The sequence below is a fragment of the Leopardus geoffroyi genome, chromosome C2 (genome assembly GCF_018350155.1).
Source record: "Leopardus geoffroyi isolate Oge1 chromosome C2, O.geoffroyi_Oge1_pat1.0, whole genome shotgun sequence".
Taxonomy (NCBI): Eukaryota; Metazoa; Chordata; class Mammalia; order Carnivora; family Felidae; genus Leopardus; species Leopardus geoffroyi.
This window is the reverse complement of record NC_059333.1, coordinates 15720143-15741130: the sequence shown is the minus strand read 5'-3', so window position 1 is coordinate 15741130 and position 20988 is coordinate 15720143. Positions and strand designations below refer to the sequence as shown.

At 41.1% G+C, this 20988-nt stretch overlaps 1 protein-coding gene across 4 annotated transcripts in view; it reads left to right on the top strand.

Annotated features, from left to right (window-relative positions):
* Nucleotides 1–20988, top strand: part of BACH1 (BTB domain and CNC homolog 1) — a 44688-nt gene that overhangs the window by 14347 nt on the left and 9353 nt on the right. For all 4 annotated transcript variants that reach the window (XM_045501541.1, XM_045501543.1, XM_045501545.1 and 1 more), the window contains exons 2-4: nt 10192–10485; nt 12257–13606; nt 15501–15707. In XM_045501541.1, coding sequence (XP_045357497.1) covers nt 10252–10485; nt 12257–13606; nt 15501–15707 — 1791 coding nt within the window. In that variant the 5' untranslated portion in view covers nt 10192–10251. The remainder of the gene's footprint in view (nt 1–10191; nt 10486–12256; nt 13607–15500; nt 15708–20988) is intronic.

Here is a 20988-nt window from a genome sequence, read left to right as displayed (position 1 = left end):
TTATAATTAGTATAATATTATATTATTGTCTATAATTAAAATTATTATTGTATATATACTTTCGTTTGATCCTCTCAACAGAAAGTGCTATTCTCGTCCCTACTTTACCCCAAAACAGAGGGCATGTCGGAGGTGTAAAGTACCTTGCTCAGCTGGCTGAGTTGTCATCGTGCTATCAGCTGCTGATCTGTGCTGTCCACCCTGGTGGTCTCTGGAGCAGCTGGGTGCTGTGCTTGTGTGGTTCCGACAGTCTTTCGGTTTGAGGTGTGCTCTCTGATAACTGCCCTCTGCCCCTGATTGGGGGATCTCAGGATGTCCTGGGTGAATACTTCCAAAGTGGTATAGGAGTGAGGGCTTCCCTTGAAGGAGGCTGAGTGAGTTTGGGAATTTCACTCTTTGGGGGAATTTTGGGGTATTTTCACTCTTTGCTTATTTACTCTCTTAGTTTCTTGTAGGAGCCCTAAGTTAACTGGGAGGGTAACTTCTGCACCTCCTTTTCTGCCCATCAGTTGCTCATCTTAGAAATCCTACCGTTAAGGGGCACCTGGGTGGCTCAGTCAGTTGAGCGTCCGACTTCGGCTCAGGTCATGATCTCGCCGTCTGTGAGTTCAAGCCCCACATCGGGCTCTGTGTTGACAGCTTGGAGCCTGGAGCCTGCTTCGGATTCTGTGTCTCCCTTTCTCTCTGTCATTCACCCATTCATTCTCTCTCTTTCTCAAAAGTAAAAATTAAAAACGTCAGAACAGTGCTGAAAGAAGACTTAAGTAAATGGGGAGACTTGTCATGTTTGTACATGAGAAAACTCAATTTATATATTGGTTCTCTCCAGATTGGTATATGGATTCACTGCGGTCCTAATCAAAATTCTGCTGGCTTTTACAGCTCAATGATAAGAAAACAGCTCAGTTAAACATGAGCAGAAAAATTGAACAGATCTTTCACAAAAGAAGATCTACAAATGGCCAATAAAGCACATAAAAAGATGCTCCACATCAGTAGCCATCAGGAAATGCAAATTAAAACCACAGTGAGATACTCCTGTACATTTATTAGGATAACTAAGATTAAAAAGACTGGCATTACCAAGAATTGCTGAGAATGTGGACCAACTGGAATTGTTATACACTGCTGGTAGCAATATAAAATGATACAATTGCTTTGGAAAACTGTTTAGCAATTTCTAAGAAGTTAAACATAAACCTACCATATCACTCAGTTCTTCCGCTTCGTATTGATTTACCCAAGAGAAATGAAGTATATGTACATATGGATGTTCACAGAAGCTTTACTACAATGATCCCAACCTGGAAGTTGTGTCTGTCTTTGTTAGTTAAATGGATAAAGTGATATAGCCATGCAATGGAATATTATTTGGCAATAGAGAAACATCTGATGTATGCAATGTGATTGTCATTCAGCTGAATGAAAGAAACTGGAAACCAGAGGACATAATGTATGATTCCATTTATATAAAAAATCATACAAAATGCATGGTAATCTACACTGACATAAAACAAATCATTGGTTACCTGGAGCCAGGGGAAAAGGGTAGGAGAGACCTCAAAGGGGCATGTGGAAAATTTTTTTTTTAAGTGTTTATTTTTGAGAGTGGGTGAGTGAGTGTGTGTGTGAGGGGTGGAGAGCAAGGTGGACAGAGGGTCGGAAGCGGGCTCTGTGCTGACACCAGTGAGCCCGATGCTGGGCTGGAACTCACAAACCGTGGGATCACCACCTGAACCAAAGTTGGACGCTTAACGAATTGAGTCACCCAGGTGCCCTGGCCTGTGGAATATGAGTGATGAAATTTCTAGATCTTTTTTTTTTTTTGAAATTTCTTTATCTTGATTGTAGTGGTGGTTTCATGCACATATACGAGTGTTAGAACTCATTGAATTGTACTCTTTAGTGCAGTTCTATGTAAATCATACCTCAGTGTTGATATATAAATTAGTGACAAGTGCATGATAAAAAATACATACTCAGTAAACTAGCTTTACTGTGTGGGCCAATTCTAGTTTCTAGTTCATATTTTCATAACATCTAGTTCAAGTGAGTTATAACAATCCTATTAAGGATCAGGTAGCTGCCAAATATGGTAAGCAAATAAAAGACTTCATTGTTTCTTAAATTCAGTAAGAAGGTATAATCATGGAATCCGTTATTCTTGTTTTGGTTCTGGAGCTCGGGTTTCTTGTGTTCCTTCTTTTTTTTTTCCTCCTTTATTCCCTTCGAAGCTATCTTTTTTAAAGTTTTTTTTTTTTTTAAATGTTTTTTTATTTATTTTGAGAGAGAGAAAGAGAGAGCCTGAGCAGGGGAGGGGCAGAGAGAGAGGGAGAGAGAGAACCCTAAGCAGGCTCCATGGGGCTTGATCCTGGATCCCAGCAACTGTGAGTTATGACCTGAGCTGAAATCAAGAGTCGACCTTAAGTGAGCCACCCAGGTGCTCCTCCCTTCCAAGCTGTCTTAAACTTATTACCCGGAATTATCAAAGTTGGATTTACTGACTTGGGAAGTAAAAAACCTTTTGTTTCTGACTTCTTAGTTGGTGAATCTGTAAGGACCTTCTTCAGACTTCTCTAACCATTCAGTCTTCTCCCTTCTATGTACAACTTTGGCTTCATCTTTTCAGATATGGAATTAGACCAAGTAAATAAAATATCTATGATTAAATGGATAATTTTTGATATCAGGAAAAGTAAAAAAGTCCAGCTTTCCCTGTATGGAAACAGGGAGTGAACCATGAACTGCAAAAATTGTAGTGATTCACTTACCTTCTCCATTCCCCACACCTCATTTAAAAAAAGACTGTGGCATCTTCAGTTACATGGTTTTAACATAGATTTCCAGGTCATTTTCCCAGTTGTCACTGTACAAGTCCTTTACAAAACAGTGTCCTTGTTTTTGGTGCTGCTGTAAGGTCTCCTACTTAATTCAAATTTTTGTTTTTTCTGCTTTTATTCAGCTTTATTTTCCTGATAATATTTATTCATGTACCTTATCTAGTCATACTTAGGAGTTTTTCATAAGGCTGAGGGAAATGGATTTAGAAAATGTGATTGGGGCGCCTGAGTGGCTCGGTCAGTTAAACGTCCAACTTTAGCTCAAGTCATGATCTCACGGTTCACGAGTTCAAGCCCTGCATTGGGCTCTGCACTGACAGCACAGATTCTCCATCCCCATCTGTCTCTGCCCCTGCCCCGCTTGTGCGTGCTCGCTCGCTCTAAAAAATAAATAAACATTAAAAAATTTTTTAAAATGTGATGATTAGATATGGTGATTAAGCAAGCATGATATTTAAGATCTGTAAAAAGCTAAAGAAAATAGCAAATCTTGGTCACCGAGTTATTTATTCTTCCTGGCTCTTCCTGGCAGGTGAGGTGTTATAATGTTATATGTAAAGTTATGTATGTATATATTTTATATTATATATAAAAAAGCCCTGAAAGGGAAGACTGAGAAGTAAAGGTGCACACACACGATACTGTTGGGTCTTTGCCACCCACTTGACCAACAGAAGATAAGGTGTGCCTGATTCAGAAGAACACTCGAACTCTGGGTATCTTGGGTAAATTCTAACAGAAACTGGCTTAGGACAGCTTGAAGCTTAGGAGGGAGCCAAGAAGGCAGGCCAAGAGGAACTTGCCTGTCTTCTGAGCCATTGAAGACCCTGACCTGAAACTGAGTGAGGCAAAGGTAATTGACAGGGTGATAGATTGGTGGCAGGCAGAGCAGTAAGGAGGAAACGGTAGAAATTCCAGATGGCCACTAGAGCAGGGGGAGGAGGTCCTAAGGAATTCTTCCAGGCTGCAGAGAGAGTATTGCTTTTATGCAAAGGACAACTCAGTTGACCTTTGTGCTGTATTGACTGTCCAAGGTTACTAATCGCTTTTGTGCCCAACCACACACACACACACACACACACACACACACACACACACACACAGTTCTGTTAGGTATATTTTGGATATAACAGAACTATTTTGGAAATAATTGTTCTCATTAATTGAATATTATGGTTAAATGAGACCGGAAAGTAGTTTTTGTTTGGAGACTTACTGCAAGTAAATACTGTCACGAATGTTCACACCCCTGTGTCAATTGATTATACTGATCATTGTCATCTCTTTTGCCCCAAGGCATCATTTTCATTGTGAACACGGGTAGGTCATGTTCTTGAATGTAGGGACCGCCTTTTATTTGTGTTTTGATGGCATTGAACCTGTTGGGTAGCTCAAGTGTATACTTGTAGAAATGACATTCACCGTTTGTTTAGTGAAAATCACGAATGTTTGGATAATAGTCTTTTTCTTTTAAGTGAATCCTTGGTGTGAGATTATTTTGTGTGCCCTTCTATGTTAATAATTAAAGGGGCACCTGGGTGGTTCAGTTGGTTAAGCGTCTGACTTCGGCTCAGGTCATAATCTCACAGTTCATGGGTTCAGGCCCTGCGTCGGGCTCTGTGCTGACAGCTCAGAGTCTGGAGCCTGCTTCAGAATCTCTGTCTCCCTCTCTCCTCCCCCACTAGCTTGCTCTCTCGCTCTCTCTCAAAAATAAACATTAAAAAAAAAACAAAACGGGGGCGCCTGGGTGGCGCAGTCGGTTGAGCGTCCGACTTCAGCCAGGTCACGATCTCGCGGTCCGTGAGTTCGAGCCCCGCGTCAGGCTCTGGGCTGATGGCTCAGAGCCTGGAGCCTGTTTCCAATTCTGTGTCTCCCTCTCTCTCTGCCCCTCCCCCGTTCATGCTGTGTCTCTCTCTGTCCCAAAAATAAATAAACATTGAAAAAAAAAATTAAAAAAAAAAACAAAACAAAACAGCAGAGTTCTGAGACTTAAGGGAAATAAAATTCCAGCTCTTGTATGTGTGGAACTTCATCCTCCTACAGTTACTTTCTGTATTTCTGTTAGGAAGCACTGCATTGTACTTGGCCCATGATCAGATATTCATTCTCCTTAGGTTTTTAAAAGTTTTTTTAAAGTTTTTTTTTTTTAAGTAAATTGCCCTTAAAGTTCTTAAAATGTGATAAAGCCATAGCATTTTCTTTATTTTCTTTATTGTTTTGAAAGCAAAAACATCCAGTGGTAACTGTATTAAAATGTAAATTATGATGTGTATTGAGCAGAGAGCAGAAGGTATTTCCAAATCGAAGTACAGGAAGCTTTAAAATGCTTGTTCATCCTTTATCAGCATTACTGAATGAATCAGCAAATTGCTAAGGTCAGCAAGCCTTTATTTTGAATGATAGCAATAGCATATATTTCCAAGAATATAGAAAAATTCAGATGTAACAAAGGAATCTAAATTTGGTGTTAACAAACTAACAGAATTTTAGGTCTGGAAGGTTCCCTGGAGGGTGTTTATGTCTTACCTTGTAGGTTTGAGAAATGTTAGGTCACTGACAAATGTTAGAAGTATGTGTGCCACTTTTACCTGATTTAGTCATCATGTTATTGGGTGCAGATGGATTACTGACCACTTGGATGGTTTTCAGAATTAGGAAAATTGATTTTTCAGAATAACTGTGTCTAGTACCCCATACTAATGAGACCAAGGTCATGGTGTCTGTGCATACAAGTCCATTGTATTGGCTGTGTTTATAGGTGCCAAGCCTTGCTCTTCTCTGGCCAGTTGTCTTGTAGACACATTTCCAGCTCCCAGGGGTGGAGGCTCCCTTTTGCTCCTCCTGATTCTGGAAAAGCTAACCAAGGACTTTTCTCTGAGTGCTTGGCTCAGTGGCATTGTTTTCATATATACTAGTATAGCTGATTGCACTGTGTTTGGAGGAAAATGTAGATGATCTAGGTTTTGGATTTGTAGTAAATACATGAAGTCATTCATTCAGAAGCAAGTTCCTGCATTGAGTCAGGTATGGTTATGTTATGTGCTTGAATTGGGGCAGAAAACAAGTCAGACGAGGTTTTGACATTTAAGCTGAGACCTAAAAGGTGAGGAGTTAGCCAGCTAAGGAGTAGGAAAAGTGCAGGGGGCGGGCACAGCATGCTCAGAGGCCCTGAGGTTGGAAGGAGCTTAGTGCCTTATGCTGGAAGGAAGGAGGGTGAGGCTGGAGAACAGCAAAAGAGGGAGGCAAAGGCTTAAGATAAGGTTGTATTAGTAGGGTAAGGTCTGGAGGACAGGCTAAGGATTTAGAGTTGATCGCAAAAAACTGGGAGGACATTGTAGAGTTTTGGCAAGGAAGAAGTCACTTTGTGCGAGAGTATAAATTGAAGGGGATCTAGAGGGGCTTGAGGGATGAAGATTTTGTTGTTGTTATTACTAAGAGCAGTTGGTACTTGACTATTTGTTTACTATGGGCCAGGCACTCTGCTAAGCCCTTTACCCTCACTGTCCATGTAAACCTCATGACAACCCAGTGCGGTGCTGCTGCTGTACGTGTTTTATAGTTGGGGAAACTAAGACCCAGCAAGGTTGAGCAGCTTGCCCAGAGGTCACATGGCTAGTAAATGCCAGAGCTGGGATTTGAACCCCGACAGTGTGTGATTTTAGACTCTGTGTGTTAGCCACTGGACATGTGTTTCCCATACGTGAGATGATGGTCCGTTAGTGGTTCTTGAAATTGAGTGGATCACGACTGGAGTTTTTCTTTTTAATAGAACAGAGTAGAAATTAGAGTACTTTGCACTAGTAAGGATAAAATGCTGATGTATGAAACTTTATTTCGCTTTTTATTTTATATACCTGTATTTGCACATACATGCATTTGTAAGCTACTACAGAAGGCTGGGCGGCATTTGTCAAGACGAGAGCCAGCGGTGGCTTGGACTGGCATTATGGCAGCACAGATGAAGAGAAGCGGGTTTCAGTGTTCAGAGGTACCAGGTCTCGGTAAGAGATTGCATAGAGGGGCTGACGGGGGTGTCAGGGTGAGTTTCAGGGTTCTGGTGGGAGCAAGAGCAGTCGTGGCGTGCGTGTGCCCAGTCCGCGCTAGTGAGACCCTTCTTAGAGGGGTCCCCCTGAGTGGCTGTTGTACTTCCTGGTTCTCTGGCTTCTCGTGGCTGCAGCTGGCGGGGCTTGGGGTTGGCCTAGCACCCAAATCCGCATCTCACGGCCAATCTGTAAGCTGGCTGTGAACGTAGGAAGTGATCTGTCACCCCACACTGCCTAAACAGGAGGGTTAAGCCAAGAATCAATTCCTCGTGGAATTTGAGGTGAGGAGTGAGGGTCACACAGACACACATGTGGGCTGACGGCAGCCCCAGAGTGAAGGTATGGAACCTGTTTCTGCCGTAGTTTCCTTGGGAGCCAGAGAACATTTAGGTTGCAAGGCTGCAGTGTTAAACAGTCCAGAGTCCTCTTTTTGAAGTTCAAGTCCAGTTCATTTGCTCCTGGCTTTCTGGGAAAGCCCTTTTCCCTATTCTCACGCACAGTCTTTTAGTAATACCTGGCCTGGCTCCCCACAGGACCGCAGTGACTTTCTGTACTGTGTGTTTCAGCAGATACTAACTGGAGACAGATATGGAATAGTCAGGTGCTTGCTATGGATCCGCGTTCTTTATCTGATTGGTCTTTTGACCGTGGTCGAGATACTTCTCCCCGAGCCTCAGTTTCCTCATCTGTACGGTTGGGACGATACAGGAGCATCCATGTCAGAGGGCTGTGGTGAGGGGTAGATGAGGTAAACTGTGTCAGCACCTCAGCCCGGTGCCTGGTGCAGAATGAGAGTGTAACAAATACTTGCCGTTGGTTGTTAACTGCTTCTAGGACAGTTTCTCAAGAGACTTAAACATATTTATGAACAAAGTCTAATGGGAAGAAGCCAGCATAAAGACAGAGTTTGGACCTAAGTGAGAGAGGGTGTTAAGAGAAGGGACTGGATTCCAGAGAGGCAAGGATGGTATGAGGTCAAGGGCAGACTTTAAAGGGGTTGTTTTCAGCAGGAGAAGGGAGCCTGTGGAGGTGGGTGGGAGGGTAATATTTTCTGAGATTGTATCCCAGTTATAGTTGTCTGCTGGGAGAGACACTAACTGAAGAGAGAAGTGGCTACTTGGGAGGTTCTTGGGGACAACAGAACATTGGGGCACACAAAAGAATGGATAAGCCGTGCTAAGACCCTGAAATTGCACACCATTAATTTATAGTGACAACAGCCTACGTGTTTTTACAGTTTTGTCTGGCTGTGCTGTGTTCGGCAGAATGATGAGATGTAAAAGTAAGATTAGTCTAGTTTTAAGGGTTTGCAAGGCAGATGCCAGGAAAGAATAAAGAGGCTGGGGACTTAGGTGCAGGGATGTGGTGAGGCAAACTGTTGAGTCCAGCTTGGCTGGGGAAGTTGTACAGAGAAGGTGGAGTGGTCTGTAACACAAACACACACACACACACACACACACACACACACACACACACACACACGGTGCATAGTTCCTTTGATAGTTCTTCCTTGCTATTCTTAACAGTAATTCCCTTGTGTTGATAACTGAAATATTAAGACCAATTGCTAAAGGGAATATACTACTCTTTCAAATGGGCACAACCCAAAAGTCGAGTTAGTTCTAGTACGTAATTTTGAAGTTGCCATGATTTTATGTGGTATGCCAAATCAGTAAATGATAGGTTGTGATCCGTAACCTTGGGTAGAGTTTAACCACATAATGGGACATTTCATTTTCATGGACTACTTCTGAGGAACTTCCCATTTTAGCTAAATTGAGACACATAAGTAGACACATAAGTAGATAGACACATAAGTAGAATAGAATTTATAGATGGCATTTCATGTGTTTGTGACTAGAACAGCCTGTCTGTGAGGCAGAAGTCACCTGTGATCTGGGCCTGGTGTGTCTGACCTTTGGTAGTTCTCATTTGTCCTTTTGTTTTTGTTTGTGGAGTAGAACGAATCTGGAAACAATAACGTTTATTCAGTCACTGAACTTTTGAGGACCTTGTTGTCTCAGGCAGTGAGTGAGTTCAGAAGGACAAAAAGCGAACGACAGGGATGATGCCTGTGAGGAGCTTCTCAGCCTGATCAGCCACAGTGGGGTCCACACACACACCTTGGGGGTACTCACCACTGGCCACTGGTGGCTGGAAGAAAATACTAGAACTCTTCTAATCTGACTTTCAGTCTCTGTGTGTTTTATAACATGTAGTATATAAGAACAGTCGTACATGACTGAAATAGGTAGACATATGTCTGTTGTGGCTCTCCTTTTTTGCTTGTAATGTGTACATGATCAAAAATTGTTTGGCGGTTATTATATGTTGGTGTGTATTTTAAATATGTATACATTTTTGATAACTTATGTTTGAACATTTGGGGAAAAGAGTTTCTATGTATGGTAAACCATGTTCTTAATGACGATGTAGTTGTACTTACTGCCTGTGTTTTGTAGTGTAAAGCAGGACTTGTTATATAAAAAGGACTTGTTAAGATCTGGCTCGACAATTTTGTCTTTTTCTCAAGTCATTTTCTTCTTTATGTTGGAGGAACTTTACCTTATGTACCATGTGTCCCTTGTTACAAAGCACTGAAGGCTCCTACCAGCTGTCAAATGTTGGGGAACGGAGCATGGAGAATGGTGGAAGGCCACATGCCTGGTCCCGTCAGTTCCATCCCAAAGGGTGACCTCTGGTGAACTATACACACGCACACGCCCATTGGCATCATAAAACAATAGGATTGGGATGCCACCCAGAAATTTCCTGGACCCGGTCTGTTTGCTCATTGTAGGTGTTTTCTCAATGTGAAATGTCTCACTTTCAGAGAGCTATGAAATGGTTGGTTCAAAGAGTTCTTCCCTTCCTCATCCTGAGAACCCTTTTTCCTAAAATTAGAAAAACTAACTAAAAACTGCCGTGAAGAACCTATTTTAAATGCGATAAATTGAATAAATGTATCTAGGTTCTCTAGAGACTTTTGTTTTCATTTTTATTTTTGCGATGGCTTTTTAAATTTATATTTGACACTGTCATTAAAAGAAATATTTTTAGAGGCTCCTGGGTGGCCCAGTCGGTTAAGCATCCTACTCTTGATTTCAGCTCAGGTCATGATCTCACGGTTCACAGGTTTGAGCCCCATTTCAGACTCTGCACTGACCATGTGGGGCCTGCTTGGGATTCTCTCCCTCTCTCTCTGTCCTCTGCCCCCACTCTCTCAAAACAAAACAAAACAAAAAAAACTTAAAAAAATATTTTTAACAAGATTTTATTTAAGTCAGGTCTTACATGTGTTTCTGCAGGTTTGATGACGACGAGAAGCATGCTTTCACTGGCCTTCCCGACCCCATTTGTTATGCAGAATGTCTCTGAGTGAGAACGCGGTGTTTGCCTATGAATCTTCGGTGCACAGCACCAACCTCCTGCTTGGCCTCAACGACCAGCGGAAGAAGGACGTGCTGTGCGACGTCACCGTCCTCGTGGAGGGCCAGCGCTACCGGGCCCACCGGTCTGTGCTGGCGGCATGCAGCAGCTACTTCCACTCGAGAATCGTCGGCCAGGCCGATGCAGAGCTTAGCATCACTCTGCCGGAAGAGGTGGGAGAGAGGTCCATGCTTCTGGAGGCTACCCTGGTTTTCATTGAATTGAACCTAATTAAATCTCTTTCCGTAGACTTTATTTTTACCTTTACCTTTATAAAAGGTAACGTGATAAAGTTAAAAATAGAACAGTCTCCCTTCTTGTCCTGGGGAGCTCATTTCTGTAACCTTTTTCCTAGAAATTATGATGACATGTCATACATAGAATTGTTAGTTTTGGGTGTCAGTTAACAATATTTATTGAGCAGTTGAATAACTTGACCCACTCTTATGTGACTTTTTTTTTTTTTTTTTTTTAAATTTTTTTTTTTCAACGTTTATTTATTTATTTTGGGACAGAGAGAGACAGAGCATGAACGGGGGAGGGGCAGAGAGAGAGGGAGACACAGAATCGGAAACAGGCTCCAGGCTCTGAGCCATCAGCCCAGAGCCCGACGCGGGGCTCGAACTCACGGACCGCGAGATCGTGACCTGGCTGAAGTCGGACGCTTAACCGACTGCGCCACCCAGGCGCCCCTCTTATGTGACTTTTTGAGAAAATGACCAAAGTAGGGAGGGCACAGCCAATGGGTTGGGCATTGGGAGAGGTCATGCTCCGAGCGGCCACGCTGTGTCTCATTTTCTCCTTTTGGACCTTTTCCTGTGATGAGAAACTGAGGGGGTTTAGGGTTCTAGAAATCATCCATCTTAATAAGACAGGGCCTCATGGAAAGTAGGAAAACACTCCATAAGTGTTCTCTTTCCCCCTTTTTCTTTCTTGAGACTGTTTGTGCATTGGTAGAAAAAAATTGATTTGGTCTCACAATTATAGAGCCTGCTTTTTACCTGTCTCTTTCCCACCAGCCTGTTGCAGAGCTCAGGCATCTAAACATTTCTGTCCTTGTTATATCCTGACTCCAAGAGCCCTTTCACAGGACTGGGAGGTGCTGGTTACACTGAACTCTTATTACAATTGTTTGCTTTTTTTTTTTTTTTTAAGTTTATTCATTTTGAGAGAGAGAACCAGCGGGGGAGGAGCAGAGAGAGAGGAGGACAGAGGATCCGAAGTGGGCTCCACGCTGACAGCAGCTAGCCTGATGTGGGGCTTGAACTCATGAACCATGAGATCGTGACCTGAGCCTAGATTGGACGCTTAAGTGAGACACCCAGGTGCCCCCAGAATAGCTGGCTTTTAGGTAGTTAGTAACTGCAGCTAGAAGAGCGTGGAGCCTTTAAAGTTAAGAGGCGTTTGGAGAAAGTATGTAGAGCTTGTTTATGGCAGGTTGGTGTGGGCTGCTCTGTGACGGGTCCTAAGTCTACAGTTTAGCTTATCCCAGTATCCATACTTCCACGAACTTGTATCAACAGTTTGGAGCATCAACAGCTTGTCAGTTCTGTGGCAGAGGTTGGCACGAATAACACAATGCCAATGAAATGATAAGGGCCAACTATGGGTTAGCATTGGTTTTAAAAATTAGCAACACATCCCATAATGGCAGTGTTTGATGTCTTCACCTCATGTGAGTCAGACCATAATTCATGTGTCATTAAGTGTGAAATCTATGAAGCGGAGGGTGCAGGTCCAACGAATGAGGTGTGATAAGCATACTTTTCCAGACTCCTAATTAGCGTTACATTTTCTAGAAGGATGTTTTCACTTACCAAATTAAAATGCCCATTTTATTATGATCACAAGTAAGTTCTTCATGTCTCTATTCCCCTTCTACTTTTATTTATCCACGAGACCACTTTCAAGTGATGCTTTTGTTTTTATTTTGTATGTTAACAGGTGACAGTTAAAGGATTTGAACCTTTAATTCAGTTTGCCTACACTGCCAAACTGATTTTAAGTAAGGACAATGTGGATGAAGTGTGCAAGTGTGTGGAATTTTTAGGTGTACGTGATATTGAGGAATCCTGCTTTCAGTTTCTCAAATTTAAGTTTTTGGACTCCACTGCAGACCAGCAAGAATGCCTAAGAAAAAAATGCATCCCATCACACTGTCAGAAAGCAGACGTTAAGTTTTCACTGTTGGACCAGAGGGATTTAGAAATTGATGACGTGGAGGAATTTTTGGAAAATAAAAATGTCCAGACTCCTCAATGGAAACTGCATAGGTATCAAGGAAATGCAAAAGTGTCATCTCCTCTCCAGGACAGTGCCAGTCAGACCTGTGACTCCATGTGCTTAGAAAAGGATGCTGCTCTGGCTTTGCCATCTCTATGTCCCAAATACAGAAAATTCCAGAAAGCATTTGGAACTGACAGAGTCCGTAGTGCGGAATCCAGCGTCAAAGACGTTCATGCGTCTGCCCAGCCAAATGAGACTCCTGAAAATGAATGTCTGGGAGGAATCCAGGACTGTGCAGATCTGCAGGTGATTTTAAAATGTGAAGAAGGTAAATTAGCAATGGAACATGAAGAAACCAAGAAGAAAGATCCTGCTCCTCAGTGCCCATCAGAAAAGCCAGAAATGACTCCTTTCCCCCACAATTCTTCTGCAGCCCCTCACGGGCTCTATTCTCTGTCTCTTTTACACACCTACGACCAATACGGTGACGGTGACGTGAATTTTGCTGGAATGCAAAACACAGCAGTGTTAACAGAAAAGCCTTTGTCAGGTACAGATGTTCGGGAAGAGAAAACGTTTGGTGAAAGTCAGGATTTACATTTGAAGTCTGACTCTGGCCCCAGGGAAGATGGTAGCCTTGCCTCCAGCGATCGCAGTAGTGTGGAACGGGAAGTGGCAGAACACCTAGCAAAAGGCTTCTGGAGTGACATTTGCAGCACGGACTCTCCTTGCCAGATGCAGTTATCACCTGCGGTGGCCAAAGATGGCTCAGAACCGATCTACTCCCAGAAACGGTCTGAGTGTCCCTGGTTAGGTATCAGGATCAGCGAGAGCCCGGAACCGGGTCAGAGGACTTTTACAACGTTAAGTTCTGTCAACTGCCCTTTTATAAGTACTCTGAGTACCGAAGGCTGTTCTAGCAGCTTGGAAATTGGAAATGATGAGTATGTTTCCGAACCCCAGCAGGAACCTTGCCCGTATGCTTGCGTGATTAGCCTGGGAGATGACTCTGAGACGGATACTGAAGGTGACAGCGAACCCTGTTCGGCCAGAGAACAAGAATGTGAGGTGAGGGGAAAACGTGTGTGTTGCTAAGTCCTTGTTTGACCACTTAATCGGGATTTACTCTGGGTCGGCTCCTGTCGCACCTTTAGAGATGATATGCGCAGGCTCAGGGAGGGAGGGAGGAGGAAATCCGGAGACAGTTCTAAAACTGTGTGATCAGTACCAAAAGAGTGTGACGGAGTTTGAAGGACTTCTGTGTTCATATGTTTCAAGCGGGTGTATTTATTTTTGTCATGGAGTGTATTCACACATTGGCTGTTTAAATCAAATGCCCTGTCCCAAAAGGTAAAAAAAAAAAAAAAAAAAGAATCTGTGATCGTAACTCCTGGAAAAATGCAACATATGCTCCAATCTTAGTCATTGCTGCAGGATCTCTGGACTTGGGACTAGTTACTTGGCAATGATTTAGCAGTGACTAGGTACAGGAATGTGGGAGAGTTTTCTTTGCCCTAGTTTTTTATAGCCATTAATTTTTTTCTTAGTTTCCCTTAGCCATTTCAGCCATTAATTTAATGTCTTAATAATTTGGCATGAGTTACCTGGTATTGGATGAACCTTACCAAGCTTGATCTGTGTACTTTGTGTACAAATGTTTGTTTGTATTTGATAGATGGTTTTTTGTAAAACATTACCATAATTCCAGTGATAATAAAGCCTTGTTGGTTCTTTATCATTTTCTTTGGTTTTCTAGCTGTTGGATGACATGGGTTTGAAAGAGTGACAGGTTTTCTTTCCTCCTTAGCTTTGGAAGGAGATTATTGGTGATTTAATTTAAGAAGTAATATATGTGCATGAGTTACATCTACAGATTTTTATATGACATTTATAAATCCATATAATGGATTTTAATTTTAATTTAATGGAACTGTGAAAAGAATGTTAAAAATAAAACTTTTAAGAAATTGTAAGACATTTTGTGTAACTAATTTCTGTAAGTTTGAAAGACTAAGTAGGTTGCCAGAGAAACTGATCAGTGTTTTATATGAATAATTAATATAATTAAGTTGTCCCACAATTTTGTCATTAAAAAAAATTACCCTAGGGGTGCCTGGGTGGCGCAGTCGGTTAAGCATTCGACTTCAGCCAGGTCACGATCTCGCGGTCCATGAGTTTGAGCCCCGCGTCAGGCTCTGGGCTGATGGCTCAGAGCCTGGAGACTGTTTCCGATTCTGTGTCTCCCTCTCTCTCTGCCCCCCCCCCCCCCCCCCGTTCATGCTCTGTCTCTCTCTGTCCCAAAAATAAATAAACGTTGAAAAAAAAAAATTACCTTAAATTTTTCCGAATTTAAGTTTGTTGAAGATGACATTAAAATATTCATTAGGTTTTTCTAACCATTTCTATACTGACAAGTGAAAAAGTGAAACATGTAGATTTTTAAGTTGACTTATGTGACACTACTATTTCTTGACAGAAAAATTAATTTTCTAAAATGCTCGAGAAATTACTAGGTAGTTATACCAGTGTTAGATCAGTATCAATCAAAGTATAAAATAGATTTTTTTTTTGTTTGGTTAAACACATTAAAAACACTTTAGAAAGAGGCTTAATGATATGTGTGTTAATTAACATGTCTGAGTAAAACAAGTTCTGTTTTTTAATTTTAAATACATGAATATTTGTGTTCATATTTTTTATTTTGCTAAAAATCTGTTTCTCAATGTACTTGTCTTCTGAACCCTCTAAAATAGGCTAGAAATATCAAATTATCAGTCTTTATTATAAGGGATTATATAGAAACTGGGAATAGAGGTCTGCTTTTTTTTTTGTTTTTTGTTTTTTGTTTTTTAAAGTCTAAATGAAGTTCTCTGGAAAATATAGATGTAGATCTTCCTCTTCCGTGATGGGAGTCTAACTACATTACTCAGCAACAATTACTAATGTTTATTTTACATTCTAGGTAAAACTGCCATTTAATGCACAACGAATAATCTCACTCTCCCGAAATGATTTTCAATCCTTGTTGAAAATGCACAAGCTGACCCCGGAACAACTGGACTGCATCCATGACATTCGAAGGAGAAGTAAAAACAGAATTGCTGCGCAGCGCTGTCGCAAGAGAAAACTGGACTGTATACAGAATCTGGAATCAGAAATTGAGAAGCTGGTAAGTTTGCAGGTTTCTTGTTACTCAAATTCCACCGCATCCATTCAGTTACTCTTTTTTTTTTTTTTGTAGAGGAAATAGCAATTTCAATTCCTGAGTCAGATACGATGCTCAATTACATGTTAATTTCAAAATTCACCAATTACCATCTTAAGAAAATAAGTCACATGATGTTTTTAGAAAGCTTGGGAGACGAAAAGAGTTTTCATAGACTCTTTTGCTTATGCTAGTATTCTACATCTTTAGTGTGATATGCTATAATATGTAAACTGAGAACTATTTTTGGGTGTGTGTGTGTGTGTGTGTGTGTTTTAACTGTCTACCTAATTCTTAGTGGTTGAGTAGAGATTGAAGAAACTCTGAAACACTTCAATCTCTTAAGTATCTATAAAAGCTAATGTTACAATTGTTCATTTAAATTGACGGTAGACTTGAATAACTTGTTTTGATTGATACTGGAATCAATAAACGAACTTGGATCTTTCGTCTAAGAGAAAGAACTCATTTGCTGATATGAATAGAAAATTCAAGATTTATTGAGACTCTAGAGGGAGAGGAATGCTTACGTTATTGAATCTTGTTATTTATTCCAGCATCAAAACGCAAATTAATTGAAAAATGGATTAATTTGCACCCAGGTTTCTCTGTTCCCCTAGTGGTTGGTGGAAGAAAGCATTGTATGAAAGAGACAACTATGGGAGTGCAGCTGTAGAGACAGCAGGGAACCAGCACCAAATAGCAAAAACATTCTTGGAATATTTAGTTTGGAGTCTTTGTTAATTATTGGTGAAAGTTTGAAATTGTGATTGTAGCAAGTTCTCAAGCACAAACATTCTAGGTATGAACAGCAATCAATCAGCAACATTTTAGAAAAAAGAACCTGTCTGGGGAAATGCATTCTTATTTTGTGCTGTACTGGGTTGTTATGACAATGTTGTGTTTTCCTCCATTCAGTTCATCTTTGCCCTCATCAGAAAAAAAGAAAAGAATAAAAAACCAGTCTGTGCCTTTATATACAGAAAAATGGAAACATAAAAATTTATTATTCATCTATTGTGGTCAGTACCCTATTTACCTGTTGTATTAATTTGGACACTGGCTGTAAGAAATAGAAACCATCTGAAGCATGAATGAAGGAAGGAATGAATTTGTTGTGAGGATACAGGTGTGTCTCATTTAGAAGCCCAAGAGTGAAGCAGGCATCGTAAACAGTATAGAAAAGAAAGTGGAAAACTGCCACCAGAAACCCAGAGAATCTTCTCTGTCACCCCATCTTCATGCACCTGCTCACTCTGCACTGTGCCGCTAGATGTGGATGGCAAGGGTAGCTTCAGTGTGGCTTCTGAATAGTCTCTCTCTCTTCCGGGATCTAGTCCAGATGGACACTACAGTTTTAGTTCTAAATTCCCAAGGAGGTGAGCATCTAATTGGCTTACTTCAGCTCAGGTGTCCTTTTCTGTGACAAGAGAGAAGGGACAGATAGTTACAGCCCAGCTGCCAGGAGCCCACCTCTGGGCAGGCAGAGCACATTGCCTGCCAGGGATCTGCTCATCCAGATGTGCACCAGGCTGACTGAACTCAGCTCGGTCTCTGTCCACTTCCCAATATCTCCAGAGAAAACATGCTAGCTTTTTTTTCTTTTTCTTTTTCTTTTTTCTTTTTTGCAGAGTGTCTTGCGTTATGTTTTAGCTTCCTTGAACTCACTGTCCCGTCCTTCATACTACTCTCCGTTCTAGTGATTTTTACAGGCACACTCTAGCTGCAAAGTGTAAGGGGCACTTGTAAAGTTCAGACCTGCCACAGATGTCTCTCTCAGGTGAAAATAAGCAGAGAATGTGTTACTTCTTAGCTAACAGGAATAAGAAAGCTGCCCCTTTTCCTAGATGTAAAAGAGTTTGAGCCTTAAGTTATTTTATTACATTAAGAAATTTACTTGGAATTTAGACCCTGGTTATTGGGTGATGTTTTGGGTCTTGTTGTCTTTTGTAAAGAGAGAAGGACCAACAGTAGAGTGGAGAATATGGAGGAGTGCGACAGATTTGTATTTTTTAAATTGAGAGGGTACTTTCTGGAAACATGGTCCGTAGACAAGCAGTATTTCCCAGTATTTATATTCTGGGTGGTATTTTAGTGAACCTACTTAAGGGAAAGTACTTGTTTTGTAATGAAACAGCCATGGTGATGTAGCCAATAACTGGTTAGGTTAACATATAAATGAATTCACAGTATATGTTGCCCTGATCTGGTGATTAGGCGAAGGGCCCATATTTTAGTAAACTTTAGTCTGTGGCTATTGGCTGCAAACTTTTTGCAGTTTGTCGTAAGAGTAATAGTATAATAGACTGGATGGAAAAACACATGAAGAACAGTGTTTTGGTCACGGTAAGAATAGTGATTCTAAAATGTCTTCACGGTAGATTTGTAGAATAATTATCATGCATAAAGGACACTTTAATAGTCTCAATGCGCTATGAAAGACAATGGGTGATGTTAGTTCAAATTCAATAAATAAATGAGTTGTATTTTTCAACAAGAAGTCCTGTCAGAATCTAATAGAACCTTTGAAGAAAAAGAAAGAGGTGTATTTATTTGGTGGGTAAATTGATGGTAATTACTTTTAACATTTATGGTGTATGAGAGGTTAGGCATCGATTTGTCATTGCGTTTACTATAAGGATTTTGAATATGAATAATCTATAGACCAATAACATGACTTTTTTTTTAACCAATAAAGTTCAAGAATCATTCAATTTTTGTTATGTTTGGCTTACAAAGCTCTTTTTTTTTTTTTTTCAACATTTATTTATTTATTTTTGGGACAGAGAGAGACAGAGCATGAACGGGGGAGGGGCAGAGAGAGAGGGAGACACAGAATCCGAAGCAGGCTCCAGGCTGTGAGCCATCAGCCCAGAGCCCGACGCGGGGCTCGAACTCACGGACCGCGAGATCGCGACCTGGCTGAAGTCGGACGCTCGACCGACTGCGCCACCCAGGCGCCCCTCAAAGCTCTTGTCTTTAAGGATTCTTTACAAGGTCCATGTTTCTTCTTGAACATTTCTTGAGAAGTTAAGAACTAGTATGTTTCTAATACTATTTTTGCCTCAAGGAAAGGTAACCCTGAAATGAAGAGAACTTAGCTTTTTTAAAAATTTAATTTAATTTAATTTCAACTAATTAATTTATTTACGAGAGAGCACAAGTGGGAGAAAGGGGCAGAGAGAGAGAGAGGGCGAGAATCTCAAGCAGGCTCTCTGCTTAGTGTGGAACCTCATGTGGGGCTGGATCTCACGACTCTGGGATCATGACCTGAGTTGAAATCAAGAGTCAGACACTCAAATTGACTGAGCCACCCAGGCACTCCGGGAATTTAGCTCTTTAAAGAAAAAAATTACCAAAGTGTATTTCTCTTAGATGTTATCCACTATTTATTGGTATCAACGTATAAGTGATCAGAAATCAGAATATTCACAAAAGCACTTGGATTCAGACTTGAGGTCTATAGACATCATTTTGTTTCGTTGCTTTTATCTATTGTGATGGTATAGGAGTACAAAGACCTCATCTGTCCTTAGTATTTTACATCTTGTGGTGAAGATTGTATTATTTTATTGAAAATAAACTTGTTTTGGGGCGCCTGGGTGCATGGTTCAGTCAGTACTCTTGATCTTGGCTTAGGTCCTGATCTCACGGTTCATGAGTTTGAGCCCTGTGTTGGGCTCTATGCTGAAAGCAGATTCTCTGATTCAGCAGATTCTCTGTTTGGGATTCTCTGTCTCCCTCTCTCTCTCTGCCCCTCCTCTTCTCTCTCTCTCTGTCTCTCTCTCAAAAATAAATATTAAAAAGATAAATCTGTTCTAGCCACGTGCTGCTGGCTGCTCTGTGCACACGCACACTGCCATCTCCAAACACACCCAGTGGGCCCTTCTGGAACTTGCCCATTGCCACTCTGTGATATCCTTGAGCAGCACACCTTGAAGTGTGGTCTGTGGGCAGTTGGCATCAGAGTTATCTGGGAGTGTCCCTTTGAAAATACACGTTCCTAAAAAAATACTAGAAAAACTAAAAAAAAAAAAGCACATTCCTTAATCCTACCCTACACCTGTGGGAGGGTCCCAGAAGCATGTGTTTCATAAATATTTCCAGGGTAAATCTTCATTCACATTAAAATTTGAGAGCCTGTTGCACTAGGGCACAAAGGTCAGATGGAGGCTTTGGAGTCAAACATCTGGAAATGGTCCCTGGCTACTTGGTAGCTTTGTGGCTTGGGGAAATTATTTTACCTCTAATACCCACCCACATTCCCTTATTGGTGATACGGAGATAAGGATAGTATCTCCCTCAGGACTGGTGCAAAGATCACATGCCATTATACTGCTCAGCACGTGCCCTGGGCCCAGTAAATATTAGTAGTTGTATTTTAAATTCCTCTTCTTTCTGTGAACATCTGCTGAGCGTACTAAATGTTGTACGAGTTACCAGGAAATCAAAGATGACTGAGATACAGTCCTTGCCAAAAAAATGCTTATATTCTCACAGGGAGAGATTTACGTGTTCTCATGTTTTCCTGAGATTCATCTTCCTCCCCTGCATTCTGAAAGCTTCAAGCTTTTAGAAGAGTTAAGAGTGCAATGAACAACCTCATGTTGACTCAACAATTATTTACATTTGTCACATCTGCTTTACTTCTCTGTTGGTCTTTCCAGCCACGTGTGTGTCCCTGCTCTCGTTGTTTGGTCTGTCCGTCTTTGTCTCCCTCCTTGTCGGTCAGTTTTGGTCTCTTTCTAACCACAGTTGGTTGATCTCGGTCCCAGTGTCTTTTCTCAGTCGGTCTCTATTGCTCTGCTTTTATTTTCTGATTCATTTAAAAGCTACCACATTATGACATTTTACCCCTAAATACTAAAACATGCATCTCCTAAAAATAGACATTCTTACATATATTTATCTCATATCTTTACCAATATTTTTATCATACCCGAGAAAGTTAATAGATCCTCAGTATTATATATACTCCCTATTCAAATTACCCTAATAGTTTCCCAAATATATTTCACCTATATGCTTTTTTCCCCCTCCAAACTAGGGTCCTTTCATCACAGAACATTTGGTTGTGCCTTTTTAGTCTTTCAACCTGAGACCCCCACAACCCTTTTTAAAATCATGATAACTTTTTGAAGAGTCCAGGCCAGATTTCTCATAAAATGTCATACTTTTAATGTTTACCTGACTGTTTCCACTTGGTTTTAACTCACTCCTCCATTCTTTGTATTTCACACAAACT